The sequence below is a fragment of the Chelmon rostratus genome, chromosome 8, assembly GCF_017976325.1.
Source record: "Chelmon rostratus isolate fCheRos1 chromosome 8, fCheRos1.pri, whole genome shotgun sequence".
Taxonomy (NCBI): Eukaryota; Metazoa; Chordata; class Actinopteri; order Chaetodontiformes; family Chaetodontidae; genus Chelmon; species Chelmon rostratus.
Window position 1 is genome coordinate 14818126 of NC_055665.1, and position 27665 is coordinate 14845790.

The following is a 27665-nucleotide window of genomic DNA, read 5'->3' on the forward strand; positions in this document are numbered from 1 at the left end:
TGCTCTGTGCTCGTGTCCCTGTGAGCCATGACAGTGTGACAGTGAGCCAGCATGCACGATACCAGCACCCTGAAACTGAAGCAGCTGAGAGCGGTTCGGCCGCCATTCATCTCACTATTTACAGCTGTGACATGAATATGTGAATTCATAGATTATGTAATAACACGATTTACAGGCATTTATTCGCAAAAGTTCAAACCTCTTATTAAGGCTAAAGGTAGCTATGTAAATCTCCCATTGGCAGATTGTTGCATTTTGCTTCCTTATGCCTTCCCTCTGGCAATTTCCAATGCAACTGATGAGCTTATTTGGAAATTTGCTATAAAGGGACATTCTCCCACATTTGCGGACCTGTTGTCACAAGAGGGCTTAATAAGCCGTGTGCAAAATGTGCCTAAATAAGTAACATTTCCCACCTGAGAATATTTAGCTAGAGCTCCGTCTTGCTTTCACGCCCACCCTTGATTGGCTTAGAAAATGAATCGCAAATTGACCACCGCCATGTGAATAATAAAGCGGCTTGTCTGCGGGGGAACACATGGGTGATTATGGCGTCCTCATTGCTTGTGCGGTGCATCGACCAATGTGCTATTGTTGCAAAAAACGTAAGTTTTTCAGTGTAATATCACACTATGACTTTGTCGTGGTTGAAGGAGAAAACTACACTCACCAGCTTAAATCTTTGAGCTTCCAGTGTGCCTCAGCACCCCCCTACCCCACCCCACACCACCTCACTCCACCTACAAAGTCTACCATCTTATCAACAGAGAACAGCAGAGTAAGCTGGTCCTCCAAGCTCTTGTTACAAAAAGGAATGATTGCGCTTACTGTCAAAGTGTTTTATTGATGTACAGTGCTCCAACAGGCCAGGCAGATAATAGGCAGGCAGGGGGTAACTCTGTGGCATTATGTTGCCTACGACTGGTTTATATAGGCAACATACTCTCTCCCTTTCTCTGCCTCTCTCTCACACTCTCTGATGTGATTTTACAGTAGTGACATTGATCCAGGCCCACTTTGATCTTGCTCTTAGCTGTTGCTCCTTCTCGCTCCCTCCCGCTATCACCCTCCGCTCCCTGGTGGCCGGACTCTGCAGCTTTTAACCCCAACTACCCCTCGTCTCATCCTATAAATCCTCCCATCTCTCTCTCCATCCCTCCATCACTCCATCCCTCTGGTGTTGGTTTGCTCCTGGAAGCCTCTGCCCTGCTCCTCGGAGTTTGCGTTGCGCTGATGAAACGTCCAGCTCCAGATCTCGGCTCGCCCTGCCAGGGATCAGTCGCAGGAGAGGAAATTAGCGGTGATCCAGCACAAAAGGAAGGGGGAGGCAAAGCATCATGACATTTCATAAGCTACTCCACCTCTTAGTTTCTGTATCTCCATATCTCTCCATCTCTCTTTATTTGGGATTTTTCAGGGAGCATTACTATCCAATAAAATCAAATATCATGAAGCGGAATAAAAAAGCCGACAAAATAGGGCTGCACATTTTGGGATAAAATGAGAGCATGGATTTTCTCAGTCAGAGTGGATTTTTCGCCCGCGATTCTTCGGGAAGCCAATTTTTTTGAATTAAAATATTTATTGCACACTCTTTTGTCTTGAAGCAGACTGAAGGAGGAATATGATCGTGATGGTACGGGGCTGTCACAGCAGCTTTGCACAAAGGAAAGGGCACATTCCCAACAGGCGGCTTTCATCCAGCTGCTTCAGTTAAATGATAACATAAAAACTCAAGTTGCAGTGTGGTCAGCTCGCAGATCTTTCACTATGTTGTCTGAAAGAATTTCAGAAATGTTCTTTCTATCATCGTCGAAAAGCCGGTTTATGAATAGTGCAGATTCATTTAATTCTCTCTGTACCCATCAGCACATGTACCGCTGTGGCTGAGAGGATTCGGAGGAAAACCATGTTGATAACAACATACATGTTGACTGCGTGACCAGAGAAAACAGTAAAAGACAATGCAATACAGCGCCTGTGCAATGAATATTACATTAGTGAAAGAAATTGTTGTTGTAGAGACGAGTACTTTGGTTGTTGGTTTGCCGGCTGCATCGTCTGGTTCAGTTTGTGACTGTACTTTGTGTTGTTGAATTGCATTTTATTTTTTTTCTAATATATTTTTTCTAAACTTAATTACATATGCAGGAGCGTATGCACAGTTTTAAGAACACCTTACTGTATACCTCACCATACAGTCTAACAAGATTTACAGTGTAAAGAAGGATCTGTGTCACTTCTTCTTCTACATCCTCTACGTGTCATTAATTCAGACACCTAGACTCTGGGTACTGGTCTATACCAAGAGCCAGTCCAGTACCAGTGATCCTGTGTCACTTCAATATCTGTATCTCACTGTGTGGAGCTGATTGGGGTCCTACACATACACACATTAACTGCACATAAGTCTTAACTATAAGTTAAGTTCTATAAGTTCAACAACTGACCACAACCGCTAAAAGGTCTGTATCAACAGATCCAGTCAGTCGAATACTGTAGCACTGGATTATATTGTACCACTTTCTGGTCACTCAATGTCCAGTACATGTGATGTATTCATGCACTGCATACAAATGATTACAAATCATGGTTTTAATACATTTAATCCTTCACGCCTCCCTAAAAACACTCTCTCTCCAACACTCACTCTTCAATTAGCCGTGTCTATTTCCTGTTTACCCACTCACGGACGCCACAGCAATACTGGATTTGCTATTAAGACACACTTATTGTAAATCACTCGCTGTGTTGTATGTTGTGTGTGTGTGTGTGTGTGTGTGTGTGTGTCTGTGTGTGTGTGTGTGTGTGTGTCTCAGAGCTTCCCCTCCTGAAGATGTCACTCCATCAAATGTAATGTTTGGCAGATTAAGGTGAGGTGCTTTGATGTCACACACACACACACACACAAACCAAAAGCAGGCTCACACACACACACACACACATACACACACACACACACACACACACACACACACACACACACACACACACACACACACTTACAAAGTGGAAATCCTAAAGCCAGCTTTTATCCTGGAGGAGTGATTTACTTCAAGATTACTCAAGATGCTCCAAGTTACCCTCCCCCTCATTTCTCTCTCTCTCTCTCTCTCTTTTCTGCCATTATCCCTTCATCTCAGAGAACTTGCTTTTCTTTGGTAGTGTAAAACTCTCCAACCACCTCTTTTTTTTCCCCTGTCTGCCTTACTCTGGCGTTCTCTTCTCTTTTACTCAATTTGCATTCACGCCTCCCTGGTGGAACCCAACTCATCCCTCACTCGTGTTCTTTCTCTCTCCCTCGCTCTCCGTCTCTCTCTTTTCTGCATTCACTATAAATATAGTTCCCTTGAAGCATTTTCCGCTTTCTTTTTTTTTCTACCACTAATACCACAAGAAGTAAATCTCTTCTGCAGGCTAGTAAATGATGTAATGAGCGAAGGCGAGGAGATGAGGAGGAAGAGAGCGAAGGATGACGCTGAACAATTAATCTTCCGTTAGTGTTACTCTGAAAGAGAGGGATGAGCGAAACGGAGAGCGTGGGGAGAAAGACAAATTCAGGAAGGATTTGAAGACAGCGGTAAGAAGTGATGGAGAGAGGGAGACATTGGGAACAGTGTTTCGATCTTCATTTAATAATTGAATAATAATCTCCCTGGAGACATGACCTAGAACTGGCAAAGAGGGAGAGAGGCAGCATCAGGCGGAGGATGACACACTGCTGCCCCCTTGTGATTTTATGATGTCACCGCTTTAACATCTGAGCGAGTATGTGTGTGTGTGTGTGTGTGTGTGTGTGTGTGTGTGTGTGTGCGTGCGCATGCTCATCAGCGTGTGTATGATTTACAACTGCAACCTGTCTCTGTCACACAGATACGGGCTCGTGTCTGTGATGGGGAGAAAAAGAGGGCCTTTGGATGTCAGGAAAGAATCTATTTCACTTTGTCACACAAACTACACACACACATACACTCCCAGACACAGAATCAGACCTTATCTTCCTGTCAAGCCGAGTCTTTTTTAGGGTTGACGCTGATATATGAGCTTTGGGGGGAGAGAAACGTGGCCAGGACGTTGACGGCTGACGTGAGCGCAACGTTGCGCTCAGGTTGATGTACGAGCGCTGGGGTTAGGGGACAACGCTGCGCTGACACCAGGAGAAGGAGCTGTGGCCCTGGGGCCTTCAGTCCATACTGAAGAGCCAGCTCCGCATTCTCTGCATGCAGCAGCCCTGCAGCCACAAATGCACACCCTCATACACACACACACACACACATGCACACACCTGCTTTGTGTTATTAATAACTCAATAACACTCAAAGATTTGTTTGACCCCGGGTGAACATTCAAGCTGAAAAGCATGCATCCGAAACACAGCGTACCACACGGTGACGTGAGGTGTTATGTCGTCTCTGCAGTGATGTATGTGACATGTGTATGAGCCTATAAAAGCTGCACGCATAACTGGGAGTCTGGGCCAGTTAACAGCACTCACGCTAAATGTGGAAAACACATTAAAGCAGTGTATTTTCTCCTGTGCGTCGTATGTTGATTCTTTTATTTAGTTTGTGTGTGAGTGTTTGCTACATGCTGCTGCATTCAATGCATGAATAGTGCTATATAAATAACATTTACTTTAATTAATTTACAAAGCATGGGGTTAATTAAGGTTCATTAGTTTTCATGGGCAGTTTAGACACAATATGCTAGTTAGTTTGAAATTGCTTGTAAAACAAGATAGATTCATGAAAGTGTAATTAGTTTATAAATGTAAATGAAACACCTTTGATTGATGTCACAGAGGAGAATGTGAATGTCAGACTGTATGATGTGAGATGTGTATTGTGCAGCTTCGTGATGATGCTCATTCTCACGGTTCCTGCTCCCTCTCTCTGTGTTCAGTCTGCGCAGGGAGGGCTACACGATGCAGGTGAACGTCAACGACTACCTGGACATCTACTGCCCTCATTACAACGACAGCCAGCGCATGGTGGGCACCGGTGAGCAGTACGTCCTCTACATGGTCAGCTACCGCGGTTACAGGAACTGCGACCCCCAGCTGGGCTTCAAAAGGTGGGAGTGCAACCGGCCCCACGCCCCCCACGCACCCATCAAGTTCTCGGAGAAGTTCCAGCGCTACAGCGCCTTCTCGCTAGGCTACGAGTTCCACGTCGGACAGGAGTACTACTACATCTGTGAGTGGAAACCAATAACCAATATCGTGTCAGTGCATTTCAGCATCAGCGGCTGGTGAATGTCCTCAAAATATAAACGAAAACAATCATCAATTGTAGTAAAAGCTTGCTGTTCTTGCAGGAGTTCAGCGAGATTAGAGCAGAAACTGTGAGATTAAACATGTTATTTCTTTAATGTTAAAGGGACCTGATGATTACTCACATTCAGATTAGCCAAAGTCCATCTTCAGGTAATTTCAGCACAACAAATTGCTGTTTCACATCTAATCATATCATCCTGCAGTGAAGCCGCCTCATCCATTTTGTTGATAGCTAATCAAATCAGCTCGCAACACCTTGCGCCAGTATGACAGTGCATAAATAATGAACGTTTAGCTTGTCATGAAACCATTTAAAAACAAATATTTCAGACGGAGGATGAACGTCTCATGCATTAAATGGCTATATAATGAGCGCAGGGCACGTTTAAGCTGCATGGCTCGACGGCAGACGTCTCTAGAAAGTCGTTTGGTGCCGCAACAAAAATCAGAAAGCTGATCACTACAAACAGACGCCTCCCTCTTTCTTAGCTTTTTACAGGCAAAACCTCAAACATACTTTTAATTATCAAATCAAACTATGAATTTCGGCGTTTAGATTATTTAAATTCTCAGAGCTCAGAACTCAGAGCTCAACAATTTGAATGTATATCTTTTTTTTAATCCTGCACAGCTTTAATAGATTTTTATCAGCCTGCATTGTGCAAAAGAAGCACAAGTGATGCTAATAATTCAAATGATGCCCGTCCTCTATTCAAGTGTCCCAGTAAGCTATGACGGTGTGACAGTGAGCCAGCGTGCACAATACCAGGACCCTGAAACTGTGTACTTCACTAAGGCCCACTAGAGTCCAGACACGTACGGGTGAATTAGAGAACTCTTACACATCATTTGGCTGACTTTGATTTGAGTTGTTTTCCCCTTGTGCGACTGCTAAACACGGTAAAATGCAGCCACAGTTTGGTTATAAACAAAGTGTCAAAAGTATTTCTGATCATAAGTCCTTACCTGAAGCTTTCAGGGAGCCGCTAATTGAGAATGTGTTTGGCTGAACCGCGCTGTGTGTGTGTGCAGCAATCCCTCTAGATAACAATTTGCTGGCCACTGGAAGAATGAACTGCATTAGGGTTTAATGTTTTTCATGTCGCAGTCTGGTGAGGCACGGAGGAGGAGATACAAGTGATGTGTCGACCAGACATACCAAACCACTGCTCCCACAGTCGTGCAATCCACAGTCTGTGTTTTTAACCGTCCGCCACATCGGGTAACCCTGCAGTGAAATTGCTTCCTACTAAGTCCCAGTCGCTGTTTTCAGGTAGAGAAGTGGCTGACTAACTATCGTTAGCAAATACGGCTGTAAAACACAACCAGTGCAAAGTATTGTGCACATTTTAGTTCAGTAAAATTGTGTTAAAGTTTCATGTTGTGTGTAAAATTGCACATTTAAAGTGGAGCAATCACGTCCGGCTGATTTCCAATCTGTCAAACAGGGTTAGTATCAGCACTAATACTGACCCAGTGGTTTGGATTGGTGCATTAAGTCTGATGTGTTGCTCTGGATTATTACCTCTTATTAGCACATGAACAGGCAAGCTTTTAGCACATTTGAAGCAGCAAAACCCAACTGTGGTCACTCTTTGCAAACGAAGCACGGGAAGCAATGAGAACGTGTGAACACATAGTAACACGATGTTGATCTATTATGCATTTCATGTTTTTACAGCCACACCCACCCATCACCACGGCCGCAGCTGTCTGAGACTACGAGTGTACGTCTGCTGCTCCACGGGTGAGTCTGTCGCTTTGTGTGTGTGGGACCCGTAATGCAATGCTCGGACCTGTTTGCAGAGCGTACCTACACCCATCTGGCTGCTCTACCCATCTGGCAGGCATCAGGCTCCCCATGAACCCACACACACACACACACACTGGCTGCATACAGATGCATACACAATCTAAATACAGTCTGAAACAGGCAGAGCTATTAATACTCCTGCTGAGTTTCCCCTGCAGCATTTTCACTCACAGCACAGACCGCCCCCCCCCCCTGCTCTTTTTCTTTCCTTCTCTTTTTCTGTCTCTCTTCTTCTTTCCCTTCCTGCTCTCTCTCTACAGCAGCAGAAAGGAGCAGCTCCAGCTTTGAAGGCCCTCACCCCCGCCTCCATCCTCTCCTCTCTCTTTCCTCCTCTGTCACCCCTCCTCCCTCGCTCCCTGTCAGAATCCATTTATTGCTGTGCGCGGTCAGTGGGTGGCTATGTATATGTAGTGTTAACCTCTCTCACTCGCTCCCCTGCCTTCCTTCAATCTCTCGACCCTCGCTCACACACACATGCACACAGACTTTGATCCCTGGCCTGTCCGGTCCTTTTAACTTCCACCGCCCTGTAGTATTAACCTCTCCTCCCATTCACTCCTTCGCTCTCCTTCCCTTTTCACACACTGCCTCTCTTCAGTTTGATCTGCCTCCCTTCACCTTCCCTCTTCTCCCCCTCTCGCTCTTTCTTTCTCTCCGGGCTGCTGGTGATGTTTTGGCTTGTCAGTCTGGGGATTTTTTTTTAACCCCTACACCCTTGCCTTGCCGCTCTCTCACATGTTCCCCTCAGGATGCCAAGTTGGATGTAATTAAGATCCTCTGGGCCGGAGTAATGGTTTAACCCCTCCACCCTCACTCTCTTTCTCCCTCTTTTTCTGTCTCACTCAATGTCTTCTTTCTTTCAGCCTCTGACGTGGACGATGAGCCAGAGCCTACAGAACCAGACTACAGACCAGGCCTAAAACTTGACGATATCGGTGAGTCATATGCACGCTCACTTAAACTTATGCACACATGACGAGTAAATGTGGAACACACCTGTCCGGCCCGTCTGGCTTCATAAAGACAGACGTTGACTCATATTTGTTATTCCGATCACATCAGTGTCAAATCATGGAAATCATATTATTCACACTTTTCAAGCTGCCATATTGATGTTACAGGATAATTATTCTGTTTTTTTTTTTTTTCTTATTTTCAACAAATCCCATAAACTGACTAAAACCAACGTGTTAATTCATCTCTCATTACTTCCTGATTTCCACAGCCTGCCTGTGGCACAAAGCCACAAATGTGTTTTTGCTGAAGATGCAAATCTTTCAAGACGGGCCACAAGTACTTTATTTTATTTTGCTTTTTAAAAATGGCTCAGCAGTTTCCTCAACAGCTGGACACTGTAGTTCCTCTCAAACATGACTCCAACAGGAGTAAATGGTGATGTTGTTGTGGATTATTTTCAGTTGCGAGTTAATATATATTTGGTGCTCGAGTGACTACAGGTACAGATATACACACGTGTGTGTGTTCATGTGGCAGTTATGTTTTTTAACAGCTGCAATAGTTTTTGGAATGGAAAAAAGAATGCTATTCATATCAACTTAGCAAACAACACGTTTTTGGTTTTGCTTCATTATAATGATAGTTTAATTAATTCAAAATGGTCATTTCTGTATTTTCGATAAATGAAAATTCTTTTTAGATTTGTGCATATGGACTGGAAAAATAAAGACAAACAACTCCCATGATCCCACAGTACATCATCAGACCACATATTTTGTAATTGTTTTTAGTTTAAGAAATGACATACTGTGCATTTAGACAAATACAAATTCTTAAAAGAAGAATTGTCCTTTACTGCCTTATTTTTCACGTATGGTTGCTTTTGTTGTCTTTTTACGTCTATACTGTGTTTTCACATTGGTTCCTGCATTCAGCCCCGACTAGCTTCACCAATCAGATAGTCAGGACGGCCTGTACCTAGCCTGACAGGCAAAATCCAGGGCAGCAAAAAATTCCCAAAGCACTGTGGGCACATATTGATATGCTGAACTAAACGAAAAAAAATCTACATTTTTTATTGACTCGAAGCTTCTCTCATTTGGATCATGACAGCTGGACAGTAAGGGGACACAGACTGAAGAGACTGAGTCACTCTTACTGTGAAACTTTAAAAAGAGGGTCAACAAAAAAGAAAGATGGAAAAGTCTTTTCATGGGATTTGTTGACAAATAAAATAACATGTCACGAGCCTTGTAATTTGAATACTGACAGCAGACCGATCATTGCTATTCGGGGACAGAGTGGCCAGTTCATTGTGAAGTGAACCGGTGAAATGTGCCGTTTTCAAAAGAGACCTTCAGCACAGTTAACTTTACAGCACCAGCTGGCTTGGCAAGCTGCTGATCCTGCTAAACAACTACATGCATATTCATTTCACACTGGCCGTTTTCACCCGGATAAGCAGAGAACACAGAGTTTCATGGTTAGTTACCAAAAAAAAAAAGAAGATTCATTCAGAAAAGGAAAGACTTGATCAGATTTTCTGATCCCAGCTGGTCTTGTCAACATTACATAACTGGTGAAATCATGGGAGTTGTGTGAATCATGCTAAATCTGTAAACTGGAACTGTAGGAAGTTTGGGAGCAATGTCAGGGAGAACCTGAGCAATAAATCAATAAGTGACATTAGGATCATCTCTCAGATGATCATGTGGTTGCTTCTCAGTGTTATGGCAACAACAGCCCAGCAGCACAATAACATGTACAGCTAGCTTGGCCTACCTAGCTGCCTCCCATTACACAACCAGACTTGTGGGTATCAATCATCTGGCGTGTCTAGCCGTTCACACTGTTCTCCAAGGTAACCTGTAAAATATGGTGCCACGTTGTTGTTAATCAGTGTGCGTGCGTGCACGCATGCGAGTGTGCGCTTGCGCAATAAATCAGCCTGTTCTCATAACTGTCATAAGAAAACTCATCACTGGCTGCGGCGAATGGCTGCAGGTCATATGAGTTTGTTGAGATGCCTCTCCCTCGCTCCTTTTTCCTCCCTCCATCATTCTTTCATCTTGTTTCTCTCTCGCTCCGTCTCCTTTCTCCGTGCCCTCCTCATCCTACCGACCTTTAATTCCCATCCTCCATTTTTCCTCCCAGAGCACAAGTAGGAATGCAGTGGAGGGGAAAGCTGCCAAAACTCAGTTTATTCACCTTTTGATGTGTGAAATTGAGTTTTTCCCCTCTTTTAACACCCCCCCCCCCCAAAAAAAAAAAAAACGATGTTAATCTTGGGGTTATAGTATGCATTAATGCAATCACAGTGATGTAAGCCATATTAAAATAGAGAAATAAGTTTCTTCCAAAATTATATTGTGTATTTGTTCATGTTCTTCTTGCCTCATGGTAAACACAGATTGGGGTCAGTTCACCCATACTTTTGTTTGCCACTACATCAGTGAGCAACACATATACATTCTCATCACATATCCTCAGCACTTCCTTCCTTTCCTGCACATATAAAAAAAAATAAACACAGTAAGCGCAGAAGATGCTCATTCCAATAACAGAAATCATCATACAGCATGCATGCAATTACAAGACATGCAAGAATATACAGAAAAGCAGCAGTTATCTCCACACAAGAGCAGCTGTATTGGATGTACTTGAACAGATAAGGAATGTGGACTGCACGAAAATACTTTTAATATGTAGTGAAAGGCTGACACAATAGCAGAGAACAAATTACTCCAGCTCCTATGGGTCATTTTCACCTGTAGTGCTGTGTTGCCAATTAAATTAATAGGATAACCCAAGAGGTGCAAGAGGAAGTGAGGAAATCAGCAGGGAGCTGTGAAAAGAACTGAAAACAAAGAGGCTGTACAGTTTCCTATTCCCCTCCCTCGTTCTCACTCCTCCTGACTGCCGATTAGACTCATCACATCATAGTTTAAATTACCGTTATTCAAAGTTCACGTCAGCACATTCGCACAAACACTGGGCGACACACAAACTGCTCAGTTCAAATCCGCCTGATTGCCGCGTCTGAAAATGTTTAACTAAGCTGAATGTTGCAGGCTCATAACGTAAACCACCCATCTCTCTCCTCTTCACTGCTCACAGTTTATTTCCTGGGCGCTGCCCCTTTCAATCAGTGTCTGCAGCTCAACAGTGGCTCCCTCCTGAATACGGCGTCTAGTATTAGATTTCATTTAGATCTCATTTACAACACAGATGGAATGGTGCTAGCAGCTCCCCATGCAGCCATGTGATTACCGACGGCTTTCGGTGGGAGGGTGCTCATTTACCCACCCTGTTGGCTCTGGTTACTGCATCTGACGATCAGGTCCGGCCATTAGCGGGAAAAATCAGAGGCTTGTTCTTTAATGGGGTTTATTGTGGCAATTACCTCTCCTTTAAGTGATTTGCGTTCGGGGTTACTTTGCCAGCAACATCAGGTTGAGTCTCAGAGGGCAGAACACAGCACAAACTTAATATCACCTCTGTTTTTATAACATCTGAAGAAACAGACGTGTTATTTGTTTTAATTCAAAATACCGTAGTTTTATATCAAAATATCCCATATGAACTCCAGGAATCATGTATGTTGTAAAATGTGTCATTTATAAAATTTGTTTAATCTGATATTTTATCTTATCTCTTTATCTTAGCAGTATTATCACCAACCAATCATACAAATATATGTTTTGCACCTGCTTATTTAATACCACGCTAATATTTCAAACATAAAGAGTTACTTCAAAAAAGGACACTGTTGCAGTTTCAAGCTTCCTGTTTTACTTCAAAACCATCAGGAAGTGCTATCAAGAAATGGCTAATTACTACCAGGAGTGCCAGCTGATTGGTCAGGTGCATCAATTAGGCATTGCCTCTATTGATTGACTGATGTCACAACCATAGACTGTATGAAAGAAGTGGACGTAGCCACCGTGACGTCACCTTACTAGCTTGGTGAGCAAGGTGCATCTGTAATTCATGTTAACTGTGATATTGGTTGGCGTGCTAATTTTGGCTAACAAAACAGGCTTAAAACAGAATGTATGTACTGGAAAAAAATGATCAGCTGACTACTTAGCGTCTTTTAGCGCAACCCTGATCTTAAAAAAGTCGGGACGCTGATTAAAATGTAAATAATAAGCTGTGGTTTTCACGAAGTGCTCTCGAGCCCATGTAGTCGCCTCAAAGCCTAAAAACAGTTGTGTTTTGTCTTCTGTGCCTCTGTGGGAGTTTTATTAAGTTCGGAGTTGATAGACATGGGTGTTAATCAGTCAGGAAGTGTCAAATGAAAGATGCTATCATGTCAGTTTTCTTTCTCATTTCAACCTGTGTCTCAGAAGTCCCCCGACTATATGGACGTGCAATTCGAAGAGACTGGAATTACACTTTAATGAGGACGTTCTGATTTGTGAACACCACAAATTATTACTTCTAAGAAGATTACTACACCGTTGAATCAACACCTCTATGACAGCAGCAATTAAAGACAATTATTTTCATTAAGTATTTATCACAGGACTCTTGAATTGCCTAACAAGGGTTTCTATTTTTCACATCACTCATCATATATAAAATACAGTGTCCGGGGGTTTAAATGGCCACATTCAATAAAATGTGCATCAATGTAAAAATTCTAAAATATTATATGTTAGAGAGTGTGATGCATGCACTGTATTACAGGATATGTAATCTATCTAATATTTAGCTCAGACAGAAACACACATGTTTACTTACACACACACACACACGCACCTCACACACAGACAGATGCTCTCAACACAGTCAGAGCCTAAGATATCTCCTTGTTCTTGTCAACATGACATTCAATTTCATAGACGCCTCTTGGTGTCTGAGTTTCCTAATTATCAGGCGGATCTTGTCTGCTTTTCCGCTCCAAAATGTGGCATGCACATCCCACATACACACACACGCACACACACACACACACACACACACACACAGTGATACACGCAGCTTCCTTGTGTGAGCTGATGTTTGGCCCTGGAACATGTCAGTAGGTCACGATGTACGTCACATGCCCCCCTGCACAAACACCGCGCCAATAATTATGTGTTTGTGAGAGTGAGAGACAGTGGGCAAGTGTGTGTGTGTGTAATGAGGCGATTAGTAGAGCCACACTTCAGAACCAGTTTTGCGAAACGCTCCGCAGTCTGCTGTTTGTGTCTTCAAAACCGCATTCCCCTGTCATTCAGTGCCAAAGTAACAGTGTCCTGAACCCTCAGCTGCGTGCTCGGTTACAGAGCGGTCAAAGCGTTTAACCTGAGCGCCGCTGCTGCATAGACCTCATTAGATTGGCCAGCAGAGCATACCAGAAGAGGCCATCTCTAAAACCAGGTGTCAGCCAGTCATTACTCTGCTGCGTGACCCGCAGAGCAGCTGAAAATATTCTGGAGCTGGATGTGGCGCCGAGTGGAAACGCTGAGAATATCCGCACTTCACTTGGACGGCATCTGACTGTGCACACAATAATTCATGATAAGAATCATCCGTCCTGTGTATAGTAAAAATGTGCTGCTGTCTGGCCTCCAGTCTCATTAATCAAGTGACTACAGAGGGTGTGTCTGGCCGCACGTGTGTCTCATAAGTGCTGGCATGCACCAAACTGTCTGGTGGCTTGTGTTTTTGCACATCGACTAGACATTAACGCTCGCCGTGTAGCCCTCAACAAATGACCACCAACTATTTTTAGGACATTGCCAGGTGTACATACAGGGGGTGTTACAGTATATACAGTGTGTCTGTGTGTAAAAGTATGCAAGTGTGTGACTGGGAATGTGTCACTTTATTAGAACAATAGGAGCTCTCTGATAGCAGCTGCAGCAGTCCGCCATGGCTCTGTGTTGTGTCGCCTTTGCAGCAGACTTACCATGTTTTAATGGGAGTGTGAGTCTCTGTGCTGTAAGCTGCCTTTTTCTCAGTCTGCCTCATTAAAAAACGTGGTCATGTTCTAGTAAAAGCCGTGCTGTGTAAGCAGATTAGAGCACAATTAGAAGCACAGATAAACTCATCTTTAACGACGCCGAGGAGGTTATGTTTTCAGTTCGGTTTGTTGGTTTGTTGGTTTGTCAGCAGGATTACGGAAAAGCTACTGACCCGATTTTCATGCAACTTTGTGGAAGGGTGTGGTGAGAGCCAAGGAAGAGCCTCGTGAATTTTGGAGCAGCTCCGAATCACAGAAATACAATGACTCCGTATCACAATCCACATTCACGGGTACCAGTAAAGCTTGTGGGTAGCCTGCACATGTAGTGGCTCAAATTTCTTACAGAAAGCAGCCATTATGGAGCGCGTTATGGACGCTGACAGTGGTTTCATACGACAACCATGGTCACATCACCAGAATTGTACCAAGGCTTTTTTCTCTAGCTGAAGTGTGGCTATGGAAAAACACAAATACACACATATCATGGAACTAATTATACTCTTACTCACATCCAAATATGAAAATTTAATAAGTTTGGAAAGCGTAAAAGTAAACCATACAATCATTGTGCTGGATTGGTATAAAGACGTCACTCTCCCTCATTCGTTCCCCTTTCTTCATCTCTGTTTCTGTCTTTTCCAGATGAATTTAACCCGTTTGTTCCCAAGCTGGAGAAGAGCGTCAGCGGAAGCAGCCCATCCAGGGATCGCCTTCTCCTCACCATGACGATGCTCCTTCTGGCCGCTCTCTTCATCTCCTAGCAACGGCCATCCCATCAGCGTCACCATGCCAACTAGCCTTGGGAGGGTGTACAGTATCAGTGGGTGGGAGACTGGGGGGGGGGGGGGGACAGGGAGTCAGGAGAAGAGGAGAGTTAAGATACCACAAATAGAGCAAAAGGCAAGAGGAGCAAGAAATGAGAGTTTCCAAGCATCACGGTGTGAATGTGTGTGCCTGTGTGTGTCTCTGTGTGCGTGTGTGTGTATGTCTGTACAGCTGTGTGTTTGATGGTGTGTGGTTTTGGTGGAGTTGAAAGACCTTCAGGCACTCGGTGACACAGACTGAACCTTATGTTGCATTAAAGTCAGCCTTTGCATACAGATGCAGGTGTGCTAGACTGTGTGTGAGTGTGTGTCTGTGTGTGTGTGTGTCTGAACAGGCCACAGGTTGAGCTTGTTGAATCATGCACACCACACAAAGCATTCATACAACAGGAGAGGCGGGGCTGAAATCCTAATAAAAAGAAGAAAAAGCATCAAATCCACCCACCCAATTGAAAACCATTTGAGGACTTTCCCCTGGATCTGATTGGCTGAAACACTTCCTTAGGGCTAGTTGCCATAGTTTCTTGCAACAAGACTTAAACTGAACTCAATGAACTGAATCAAATAGATTTCAGCAGAACTGAACTGAAATTGCCTTTTTTTGTTGTTGTTGTTGATCTTGATGCTGGGAACTTGTCCCAGTCCACGGAGGGGAAAAAGGAGCCAGCTGACAAACTGCGCAGGTCCTGTGTAGGAGACTAGTCAAAGTAGCTGATAGTTCATAAACACACCCTGGGACTCCAGACGCCAGTGTTTTAGTTGCCATCTCCACTCTGCTGTGTCATCTATGTTCACCATCAGTTTCCAGCACGTCTCTAATGAACCAACAGGACGGGGTCAGGGGGAATACAGAGCATTTAAATGATGAATCCTTGGGGGGAAAACCAGGTGGGAGGAATTTACTGTAGATGTGCCATTGACACGGAAACCGCAAGGGTTTGTTGATGTTATAGAACCCTGATTCCAAAAAAAGTTGGGACGCTGTGTAAAATGGAAATAACAAACTGTGTTTACCCACAACAGTTTTGTTCCTGAGCCCATGTTGTAAAATCCTTAATACAATCATGTCTTCACAAAGTGGTGAACCTCACTCCATACTATCACCTGTTACCAGTGAACCTGTTTACCTGTGGAATGATCCAAACAGGTGTTTTTGGGGCATTCCACAACTTTTCCAGTCTTTTGTTGCTCCTGTCCCAACTTGGATCACATTCACATCAGTGATCACATTCTGTTTTATTTATGCTTGACACAGCGTCCAAACCTTTTTGGGATCAGGGTTGTGAGTTGCTGTGTTACTTTTCTGTCCTGTCTTTGAAGAACTCGGTTAGTCCTCCGTCATCTCTGAGGTTAACGAAGCACACGATGGCTACGGAGCAGCCATGGATACACTCAGCAATATTGCCCTCCTCTCAACCGGCTGCACCTGGTCGGAGGAAAAAACCAGGGGGAGGGACGAAGGAGGGAGGACAGTCACTCACACAAGCATCTATGGACAGATCCAAGGCCGGGACAATAGGAAGCTCTCCGCTGATCAGTGTTGGTGTAGCAGCTCTGCTCTACCAGCCTTTTCTCTGTGAACCCATTTGTCAGATGCCACATGTGAACAGTTTTCTGTTACTGTATGAGTGTTTGTGTGCACATGAGCGACAAAACATATGTCTGAGTGTGCCACATGTGCGTGTTTGAGAGCGAGAGAAACTATTTTAAATGGTACTAACAGCCTGAAAATACATCCACATACTGTACATCTTATGAGTATGAAAATGCAAAATAAAAAAAAAATCAAAACACAACTAAAGCAACAAGTAATACATACAAACCAAGTGCTTTGGTGGGGAGGTACGGCAATTCAAAACTCAACATCTGTACCAGTCGGTTGCTGCAGAATAGCGTTTCCATAGCAACTAGCACCTTATTCACCATGGTTACCCCACCCTGCCAACGATGGACTCTAGTAGGGCATGGCTTACCATAGTAGCTGATAACAATGATGAAGGTGATGTTGATTACAATGATAATGATGATGATGGACTGCGAGCTGACCGCTGGCCGACCAGGTCACGCAGCTGCTCACCCACCGGCATGTGAGACGTTCAAGTACTCGTGTAAATGTCATGACGGACAAAGAATGGAATTCCAATGTCTTGAAATTTGCCAAGGTGGAATGTGATGTAAGCATTTTTACAAACTTGAAGCTCAGTTTCCTTGTTGTTGTTTTTTTTTTATGTTTCTATTGTTATTTTGTTGCGTTTGCTGTGGTGTATTTTTGGTTATCTTGAGGGGGGAGACGGGTTTAAAAGTTGGAAAACTGGGTGGATTGAGCCGTATGTAAACTTGGGCTGCACTCTCTGAGTCTCTTGGCCAACTGATTATTCCACTTTAAGCTTAAGTTATCTTGTGAAGTATGATTTCTACAAAGATCCACATTGAAAAATCATGTATGTCTGTGGTTCCCAACCCTTTTTACTTGTGACCCCTTTTAAGAGACACTCCACCAAACATACACATTAGGATGATTTCAATTGTCACGTTATTGTTGTCTTATCCGGCTGTGGAAACAGTTATAAAATGTCTTCTGTAGCTTTGGAGGGAGAAAATAACCCTGATGATGTCACTGGGGTTAGTTTAGGGTTATAAAGTATGAAAAACATGGGAATTAAATGATGGATTTACAGAAGATCTCACCGAGCTGCATTGGATCCAGCACTTCTGGAGCTAAGGACTGAAAGTCGAGATTTGTCGCCCTCTGCTTTACCAATTTAAACAACAACCAAGGGAACATTGTACTTCCTTTTAGGTAAACCTATCCAGGAAGTCTCAAGAAAAAGATTGAAAAGATTCCAACAAAATCTGAAATACTGAAGCCGATTTTGCGTGGGAGAATTTTTCTTCTGCATAACCATCTCATGAACCTTCAAATTTGCGTTGCAATCCCTTGGGGGGTCCAGTCAACCAGGTTTGGGACCACTGATATATAGGATTTTTATTTTTTCCATTATTGTGTCCTTGTAGTTTAGGAGTCATTTTTTGTGTGTCAGTTGTCATCCAGACAAGAAACCTACAAGGATCATGTAGTTTTTGTGCATCACTGAGTGCATTACAGTACTGTGTGTGAACCAGCCCAGGTGTATGTACGGCTCTTGGTGGGAGGGCGAGGTAGGAAGGGTTTTGGGTCCTGATGTGGAGCGGGAGGGTTGAAGAGCTGTGCGAGAGGGTAAATCACTCTTCAGGAAGTTGCACTTAAGAACTTAGACACGAGAGCAAGAAAGTGCGTGTGTGTCTGTGTGTGTGTGTGCCCATCTGAATGTGTGTGTGTGTGTCGGGGAGAGTAAGAATCACAGCTCATTTCTGTTAATCACTTCATGTCTGTGTGCAGGAGCTTTAGCATGAGATGCTGTCTGTCTTTGTGTGTGTACTGGTGTCAGTGCGTTTGTGTGTGTGCGTGCGTGCGTGTGTCCGTGTGAGTGGATGAACGAGTGGGTGAGCGAGTGAGCAACAGTCCCTTTGTTTCCGCTCTTTCCATGTGTGTATGAGCGAGCGAGTGTGATTGAGTGTTGTCTGGCAAAACGAAAAAAAAAGCATTTAATAGTGTTGGAAACAACAATTACAATCATGTTTACCTTCGACTGGAATGACTTTAAATGAACTTGAAAATAAACTGTAAACTGAACAAACCATAACAGAGGTTATAACAATGATCATGATAACAAAATAATAAGCTTACAAATCTTACTTTTAACAAGATGTGTGTTCGGCTCTTTATTTGCCTCCCTTTTCTAATCCCCCCTCGCCCTCCCTGCTCTCTCTGTCTTTGAGGATCTGAAAAAAAGGGAACAAGCATGGAGCTAATCCAAGACAACAGATGGAGGGGTTGCAGGAAAGGTTTTACCTGGTATATTCAGTTCTCTGTAGATAATGTTGTTTGGGAGCTCACAGATGTGATTTTCCATATCAAAGTTGGCATGGCGACGGTCTCCCTCGGCAGTAATACCTTTACACACTCCGATTAGGAGAGATAAGCGCTTCAATCACCAGCCCAACATTTGAATGACAATGGGACAGGCCAGCAGTGTGTACCTGTATGTCTGCACTGGCTGATGGAGGGATAAACCCACTGCTGAGTGCAGCCAGGCTCACTGTCTGTGATCTTATGCAACAGGTCTTTGTCATACAGCAGGTAATCTCGACTGACTGACAGGACAGCATGAGGAAGAAGATGGACAGATAGAGGTCAGCACTTGGGAAGATACTGTATAAAAAGAAGATGTATGGTTTCAAAGACAAAAGTTGTAAGTTGCAAAAGTCATGCAAGTTTGAGTTTTGAATTTTGGAATGAGAGTATTGCAAATCTGATGTGAAACAGTGATACTCTACACAAACTTCAGTTCTTCAATCTGTAGGCTTGAAATGGGACTGTAAAATGTTTGCTCTTCTTAATAGAGCATGCCAGTTTCACTGGACTAAAAATACATGAGAAGAAATGAGCAACGTATCCAAACAAACTTTACAAACCAGTCCTGCAGCATCGCCAGTTCTCTGTTGACCATCTGCATGGTTGGTACGTTACAGTCTAGATCAAGTCAATTAATCAATCGGCATCTATTTTATTAATCTACTGATCATTTCAGTCTTTTTTGAGCGAACTACCAAACATTCACAGGGTTAAGCCTCTAAATTATGTGTTTTTACTTCATTTGGTAAGTGGTGTGATTAGGAACAGTTGATTTTGGGCTGTGGGCCCAAGTTAAGATGGCACCTTAGCTTGTAGAAAATTATGACGCAGAATGATTAAACAATATATTAAGAGAATAATCATCAGATGAATCAATAATTGAACGAATTATTAGTTGCAGCCCTGTTCCAGTCATAGTTTTACAGCCTTTGTAAAGACTGGAACTACAAATGTCTTGCAGTCACTTCAAGTGTTTGTTGCTCAACAAATAGATCGCAGCTTGTCTCTTTATGACACAGTCACGAAGCCCATGCTCTGGCTCTGTTAAAAGACGTGGTCCAGTTGTTTGCTTTATTTAAAATCCGTGTGCAGGAAACACGTGCACATCTTTCTCGTGCATGTGTTTTGCACTCAGGTGCTGAGTGCAAAAATTGAATTTTCTGCTCCCCACAGACTCACAACAGTGTAGAACGGTGCCTTTGAAACACGGAGAAAACATACGCCATTTCAAGCCGATATTGGCTCTTCACCAGGTACAGGGGTATGTGGTCTAGTTTTATTAACACTGCAATCAATTATTATACAATAAACTGGTGTCCTAATCATCCTGCTGATATAATGACTCACAAAAAAAGCATCATTTCCATTTGGAAACAGACACATCATCATCCCAGTGGAAGAGGGTCCAGGCAGTGAATCAGACATCGTTAGGATCTGGAAAGTGAACTTGAGTGCTTAGCGCTATGCCTGGCACTACCCAGCAAACCATATTCTGGCAACATTAAGTCTGCTTTTCTGAGAATCACTGACTCACTTCAGGATGACATCAAGCTTCCAGACATTTTTGACGAATTTTTGAAATAGTCAAAAGACTCCCTCCCTTATTTTTCTTCACGGTGCTCACGATTATCACCGGGTTAGACTCCGACCCAACAAGAACTAACAAGAATAGTTAATTGATAGATCTTACTTTAGTTTAAGTAAAGCTTCCTGTTCATGTACCCTCATCTTGAAGCTGATGCAGCTACATCACAGTTTTACACAAAAAGGTGGATGACCTAAGTCTGACAAACAAACTGGGTAAAGTTCAGTGAATTCACACTATTCGTTTTACATGTCCCCACTGCAGTAGCCAAAGCTGACCACTTGGTGCCGCTGTTCAGTCACAGCTTTGTTGAGCAGAGGTGCTGCTCCCTAATGCCTCTGCCTTGTAATCCTTTATCTGAAAACATAAATCCATTAAAGCCACAATGGCCATTGTGTAACTGGAGTCATTGGGATTAAACATGCAGATTTATTTTCCCGGGTTATGATATAATCGTATATTTGCAGCATGTCAGAGCTGGTGATTTTATGGGGAGGGTTTGCTGTGGCTCCCCCAAAGGTGGGAATGTGTCTGTGGAGGGCAAGGACGTGTACACTCACGTACCAGCCGGTGACAACTTATGCAACCACCATCCAGCCGAGGCTTCAACAAATGACTGTTCAAACTCAGGGTCTTCCAGTCACCAACTTCAAGGCTGCGCTTCTGTCTGCTTTCATTTATCACAATGAGTCAGACTGAGGAGAAAAAATTCTGCCTTCCCTGATTGTGTTTGTTTTACCACAAAGCCAATGTTATGCTTGGGCAGGCTTGTACTTATGAAGCCATTTACAATAGGCTTGTTCTACCAATATCTAAGACTTTTCTACTCTTTTGTGAGGATGTCTGACATTACAATTAACTGTCTCCACTGCAGAGCTAACCTTTACTGTTACTTAAGCATGAGGAATTTTAACACCAATACAAAACCCAGGCTCAGGCACTCTGTAGCTGACTCAAATGTCTCAAAACTTAGGAAGCGAAAATAAAACTACGATTTATTTCAACCTGGGCTTTCCCAGTATTTTGATGCTCCTGTCCCAACTTGTTTGAAACATGTTGCTGGCATCAAATTCAGAGTAAGCAGATATCAATGAAGTTAATGAGTACATTTGGTCAAAGTTGAACCAGGAAGTCGTGCTGAAAGGCGCGGTAGTCGTTTAAAATGGACAGTCTGGGCTTCTGTCTTTTTCCAGTCACCTTCTTTTAACCTGGAGGTTTGTTATGACGTGTGATGACTTCGGTGAGTTATGTGTTATCAGAACCAACCGAACCAAAGGCCTGAGCCACGAAAATAAGCCAAGTCAATGTAACATACATATGGTCTTGATATTTTAGAAAACATCAGCCTCTCCACGCCCATCCATCTGCAACACCCAGAGACACATAAGCAGAAAGACCACAACATATATGAAACAGATGATCCCCGTGCTGACACACGCCCTGCTCCCCATGCTCCCTTAGTCACGTCTGTGTGGTGATGAGCCCTGCGACTGGCGCAGCGACGAGGCGAGGGAAGCCCTCCTACTCTGCCTTATGGCTCCTGCTTAAAAAAACGCTCCTCGCCACATGAACACGCCTATGTGTCTGCATGTTGATTCAGTCAATAGGCCTTGAATGCCGTGTGCTGTTCAGGCCAAGGCGTTGCACAGAACATAAGGCGTGAGTGCGTCAACATGCATACGCACATGTATGGATGTGGCAGGCACGTATCACGCGTGTCCTGGTGTGTGTGTGTGTCCAGGGGCACAGAAGGTGAAAGCTCGCTGAGCCCACTGATGTCACGCTGCGGCAGCTGGGACCAAATTCAGAAAACCTCCTCACCCACCTGCTTAATTGTCGCTTCTGTGTGGTGATTAAACTCAGGTGCGGCTGATCAAGCTTCTGACGGAGGTAAACACTCCCCCACATCACCAAGATAACTGCAGGGCAACACTTTTTTGAGACTCTTCTGAAGAAAAGTTGATGTTCAACTAGTTTGGAGTTTCTTCTGTGTTTTTCTTGGGATTCAAATTGAAAATCAAAGATCTAAAGCTCGTTCTTGTACTTTTTTCCCTCCGCAAAAACCTCACACATGTTTAAGGTCTCAGAAGAATCCCTGCTTGTACACAGGGCCCAGAACTCCGGTTCCAGCCCTGACTGGTTGACGCCAAAACAGCTCTCAGGGAGGGATCCCACCGGGTTTTAGCAATGCAATTTCATCACTGATCACTGATGCCGATCATTCCATTTCTCAAACCTCATGGTAAAAGCCTCAGGGTTGAAGAAATAATCTGTCTTATTTTCATATAAATACATTTCTGCTTTTCCATTCCATATTAAATAGGCTATTCGTGGAACATTTTACATTTCATCAAACCTTGGACCTTTCCTGGTGAGTTCTCAGGAGTAAACAGTGGAAAGGAATTATCATGAGTGTTCATACCGAGCAGAAACTGAACAGAGGGCCACCAAGAACAACTCAGACTGCAGCACAAATATTCGCAAAGGAAAAGATGCAGAGCTGCAATATGTTACATGCTCTACAAACAGCATGAGCAGCACAACCATGGTGGACCTGGGCGAACGGCTCATGAGCTTCTCGACTGAGAGCCTGGACACGGCCGAACGTTTCGTTGCGATCAGCCACAAAATGGCAAACAGACTTTTGTACCCCCTTGCTTCCCCACCAGTGCACTGCTGTGTCTCCACCTGACAGATGAGATTTTGATTACTGCATCTCAAAGCCTCCCGGTCTACTCGCATCATCTAAAGAGCATCACACTAAACAAACGAAAAAAGTTGGTGCTCCGTGACGTGACAACCTCTCCGCTGTTTCCTCATGAGGCCGGATTAATTCTTTTTCTCTGACAGACCCTGCAGATTTGTTGTGACTAGTGACTGACCCTGCTGGAGATGAAATCTGACATGCTTACAGTAAAAGTCATTTTATTTGCATGCACTCAGGCTGATATGAATACATTTCCTCCCTGCAGACCAACAACCACATCGCTCTGACTTTATTACAACGTGGACGGACGCTACAAATCTCTCTCCATACATCTTCCGTCTATCATGTCATCTTCATTATTTATCTCCGATTCCTCGTCCCTCACGTGGATGCAACATGCTTGGCCCCCATCGCAACTTTGCACTGCCTGCTTTGCCCTCTCTCCGTTTTCTCATCCTCCCTCCGAGCGGCTGCTCTGACGCTGTCGCTCGCCTCCAGATTTATGCTTTTGGTGTTAGTCACTGCCTGGCTTTGCCCTCGTCCTCTCATCACATGTCCCCCTCCTCTCTAAGTTTAGCTCTAATCCTCTATTTCTGAGACAGCATCTGTACAGCCCTAACAGATGGGAGGGTTATATTTACTCTGTCTCCCTGTCTGACACATACATCCATATAATACACATGTAAGACTGCACAAACATTTAAATACACGGCGGAGATGAAAGGCTCATTGATAAAATGCTTGGAAGTGTAGCTTGATCCATCCCCTGAACCCTGTGTGGTTTGTCAGGTCAGGACATTAGAAAAACAAACAGTTTATACATGATGCACCGTCACACGTATGCTCATGTATTATTGAAGTGCATGTAGGCCCAGTGGTAGGATGTCATTACGCCGTGATTCGAGATGCATGTGCGACTGTGTGTACTTTTGTGTGTACTACTGTGTTTGTACTTGTGCGAGTGTTTCATATCGCCGAGCTGCTCTTAAGGTCTGACAAGGTATCAGATAGACTTAATGGATTTTAGATCTAATTGATCAACCACAGTGGTGGAACTGGCCCTCTTAACAGCCAGGTCCTCTTTTCTTATCCTCTAATCACCAGATTATCTGACGGATTTCCTCCAGTCTTTGTTCTGCAGTTTTTGCGTTTCTAACAACAACAACTTGTTCTGTCTCTTCAGGTACACTGTTCTATCCTTGACATATAACATCTCTATCCATTCCTTTGTGCTTTTCCTGTGATTGATTGTTGGACGTGTTACCAGAGAATAGAAAATCATGTCTGGCACAGTCTGTCCAAATGTGAAAACAGAAGAGTCAACCTCAGACTCACTTCCAAGTTCAATTAGAGATCTAGATCTTTAGATCAAAATTGACCAAACAAAAAACATGGAGCTTTAAACCACATTACATATGTCCTGTCACAAAAGGATTGAAGAGTAAAGCAATTTCGATTCTCTGTTTGTCCTGTACATACTGCAGAATTGACAATAAAGCTGACTTTGACTTTGACTTCACCAAAGCTAACTGAGGGCACCTTGGGTTGGGATTGTTTGGTCAAAATATAAATTTCAAGGTCAAAACTGAACTTTTCTGCTGAATTAATTGTTTTCTGCTGCTGTTAAAGATTTGCTCACATCAGTATTGTTTGTGAACAGTAAAACAAGCCTGCAGCTTCAATAAGGGTCAGTGCACTAAAGAAATGTGAATTTTCATTATTAGGTAAAACTCTTCAATTAAATATGCAAAGTTAAGATTAATTAATACACCAAATATATGGCCACGAGAGGAACTAACACATTTCTGAGGTACACAGCGAACCTTTCAAAGCTCTTCTGATTTCTGTAAGACACCAAGGACACGTTACAAACGCACACATGACACTGCCAACGTAAGCTGACACATGTGGCGTGTGAAACATGTGTGACGAGCTCGTCTGAATCATGTCTGTTGTCAAAAACGTGACACACAGGTTCACATATGAACGCACAAACAATGATGCAGACATGAATAAACACGCAAAACACCCACACACACCCACACACACAGACACACCATCAGGTGTGGACATATTGTCATGTGAACACATACAGCACAACCACCTGCGGGACCCAGTATGACCGTTCCATAATTCACGCACATATTCATTTATTCATGCCACACATCCACAAACTAAAACAACTTAAAGGTCAGGTCAGGATGGCAGAAACGATTCTCTGGTGCATAACTTGGTACAGATGCTCATCAGCACGACGATGTGACAAATCTGTGCTGGTTTGGTTATTTCCAGGCAGATTCTTTTCAGTGTATGTTGCTCAGATGCTATACAGCAGATTCTGCTGTATAGCATCTGAGTTAAAGATGCTATAGTTAAGATGTGCTCTGTTACCACATTACATGCAGGAAATTATTGGTGATACATGATTCAATTGTTAAATTGAAAAACACCTTTAGGCTACAGTCCCGGTCCGCAGCCATTGCATACCACTGATAATAAATTCTAAATATACGACGGCCCTCTTCTGTATAGCCTCACTAGAATTGACCAGAAAAGAGGAAAAAACAGAGACAATTAAACACAAATGCCCAATAATAAATAAAAAGAGCTATGGACACTGCAGTGGGCACAACAAGCAATATTAGGTAGAGGAAATGAAATAACTGCCACTTTAAGAGCAGAAAACATCACTAAGGCATTGTGTAAACAACATAAACTGTACAGTTCTAAAGCAAACAGGTGCACAGTTTTTACACAGCAACGCAGTGGTTGTTGATGTGTCTATAGTTCGTACATACTCACCTGTCTGAACGTCATTCTTTGAGCTTATTATTAAGCTTCAGAGGTGCCGGTATGTTGTTTTTTTTTCATTTTGGATAGAGCCAGGCTAGCTATTTGTCCCTGCTTCCACTCTTATGCTAAAATAAGATAATCTACGTCCATATTTGGTGGTCAAACTACTCCTTTAAAGCATCCGCCTTTCAAGCCTCGAGGTCAGCATTTAATACTAAAAAAGTCACATTGTGGGTGGAGTTTGACTTTAAGCCAGGTTAGAGTAGATTTTTCTCAATGAATTACTGTGAATCCATGTGTATTTCTGAAAGAACTAAATTGTTTATGCCACATTAGTTCATCTGGAAATGAGGAGCAAAATAAAAGGCCTAATGGTCTACTTCACTTGTTTTTCAGCTTAGTTGAGCCTTGAAAATCCATGGGGTGCACACGAGTGCAAGATAGACTGAAGTAATGGATAATGGCCGTAGGGCATATGGTGTATGGTCTAGCTGCGGTTTTGTCCCTAGATTTCCTCTTAATCTCTCGTGTCTCGGTTTAACTCTGTCTACTTTCCTGTCGCGCATAAAAAGCAGGTGTCCTCCTTTTTTTTTTTACTGTAAGACTTAAATTTCCACATTTATCCACACAACTACCTCAAATGCCCAACGACTTTGAAACAAACAGCTGAGCCGTCTGGCCAACACACACACACACACACACACACATGCACACACACGCACACGAGCTGATAAGCACGACTGAAGCTGTGAGCACGTTGCAACTTGCTGAGTACTGCTTTGGCCAAATAGAGGAATTAATGAGGGAAAAAATAACAGGCTGTCCTACTGAGACCCTGTGACAATGTGTGAGTGTGTGACAGATTCACGTCTCAGACTGCTGTTAGAGACCAGTGTGGATTGTGGTCGGACATATAATTAATCTCTCATCTGATTTTCTACCATGTTGAACATTTTATCTGACGTTGTTTAATTGCTGTTAAATATTGGTTTTGATTTGCACTCTCAGATCCTTAAAACGTCTCCTCTTGTCCTACATTGGCCTTATTCTGAAGTGATTAAGGATGTTTTCACACCTGAAATCTGAACCAAGCTCCAAATCCAGGTTCATGTTTTTGTAACATTGTGTTACACAGTTTCACACTGCAATTAGGCAAACGTACTGAAGAACTTACATGACATAGCTACGTCCTGTCGTCATCACCCATGTGGGCTACGTCTTCTTTTGCTCGACAGTGATTGGTCTGTAGATGGCCGTGGATCGATGGCAGGTAGCTTTCTATCGAGAATAAGGGGCAACATCTCGGGCTGAGAAATGAAGATATCGCCAAAGCGTCAAAAACTGCAAGTCCTTGAATGGCCACTTGAGGCTGGTTCCAAAAGTGAGTCAACCCCCATAGACCCCAATATCAAAATGCCCAGCTTTACACCAGAAATAAACAGCTGGGTACAAAAAAACAGCATATTTCCCCTTTCATGACAACTACACGGGGCAAATCTTCGCTGTGACTCTTCAGAAACCTATGGGTGATGTCATGGAGACTACGTCCATGAGTTGTTTCATTTTACTGCTGCTATAATTATATGATTATGGCCTTGCTACCAGCGTCGATAACGTACGCAAACATATGTGTCGTCCTCTCTCAGTCCCTCTGAAAGCTCCTGGAAAGTGTCATCATTATTTATGAGTTTAAAAACATTGTTGGTCCATATTTCAATTGAAAATGTGGTCTTCTCTTCTCCCCATGTGTTACCGTGGCTCATTTTTCCTTTTTCCAGTTCTGTCAATAGCCTGTCATAA

General features: G+C 43.3%; 1 protein-coding gene across 1 annotated transcript in view; it reads left to right on the top strand.

The window, feature by feature from the left end:
- efna3b (ephrin-A3b) overlaps nt 1-14789 on the top strand; it is a 54832-nt gene extending 40043 nt beyond the window's left edge. Inside the window, exons 3-6 of the mRNA XM_041942961.1 lie at nt 4903-5195; nt 6957-7022; nt 7952-8023; nt 14644-14789. Coding sequence (XP_041798895.1) covers nt 4903-5195; nt 6957-7022; nt 7952-8023; nt 14644-14762 — 550 coding nt within the window. The 3' untranslated portion in view covers nt 14763-14789. The remainder of the gene's footprint in view (nt 1-4902; nt 5196-6956; nt 7023-7951; nt 8024-14643) is intronic.
- Nucleotides 14790-27665: the final 12876 nt, after the last annotated feature.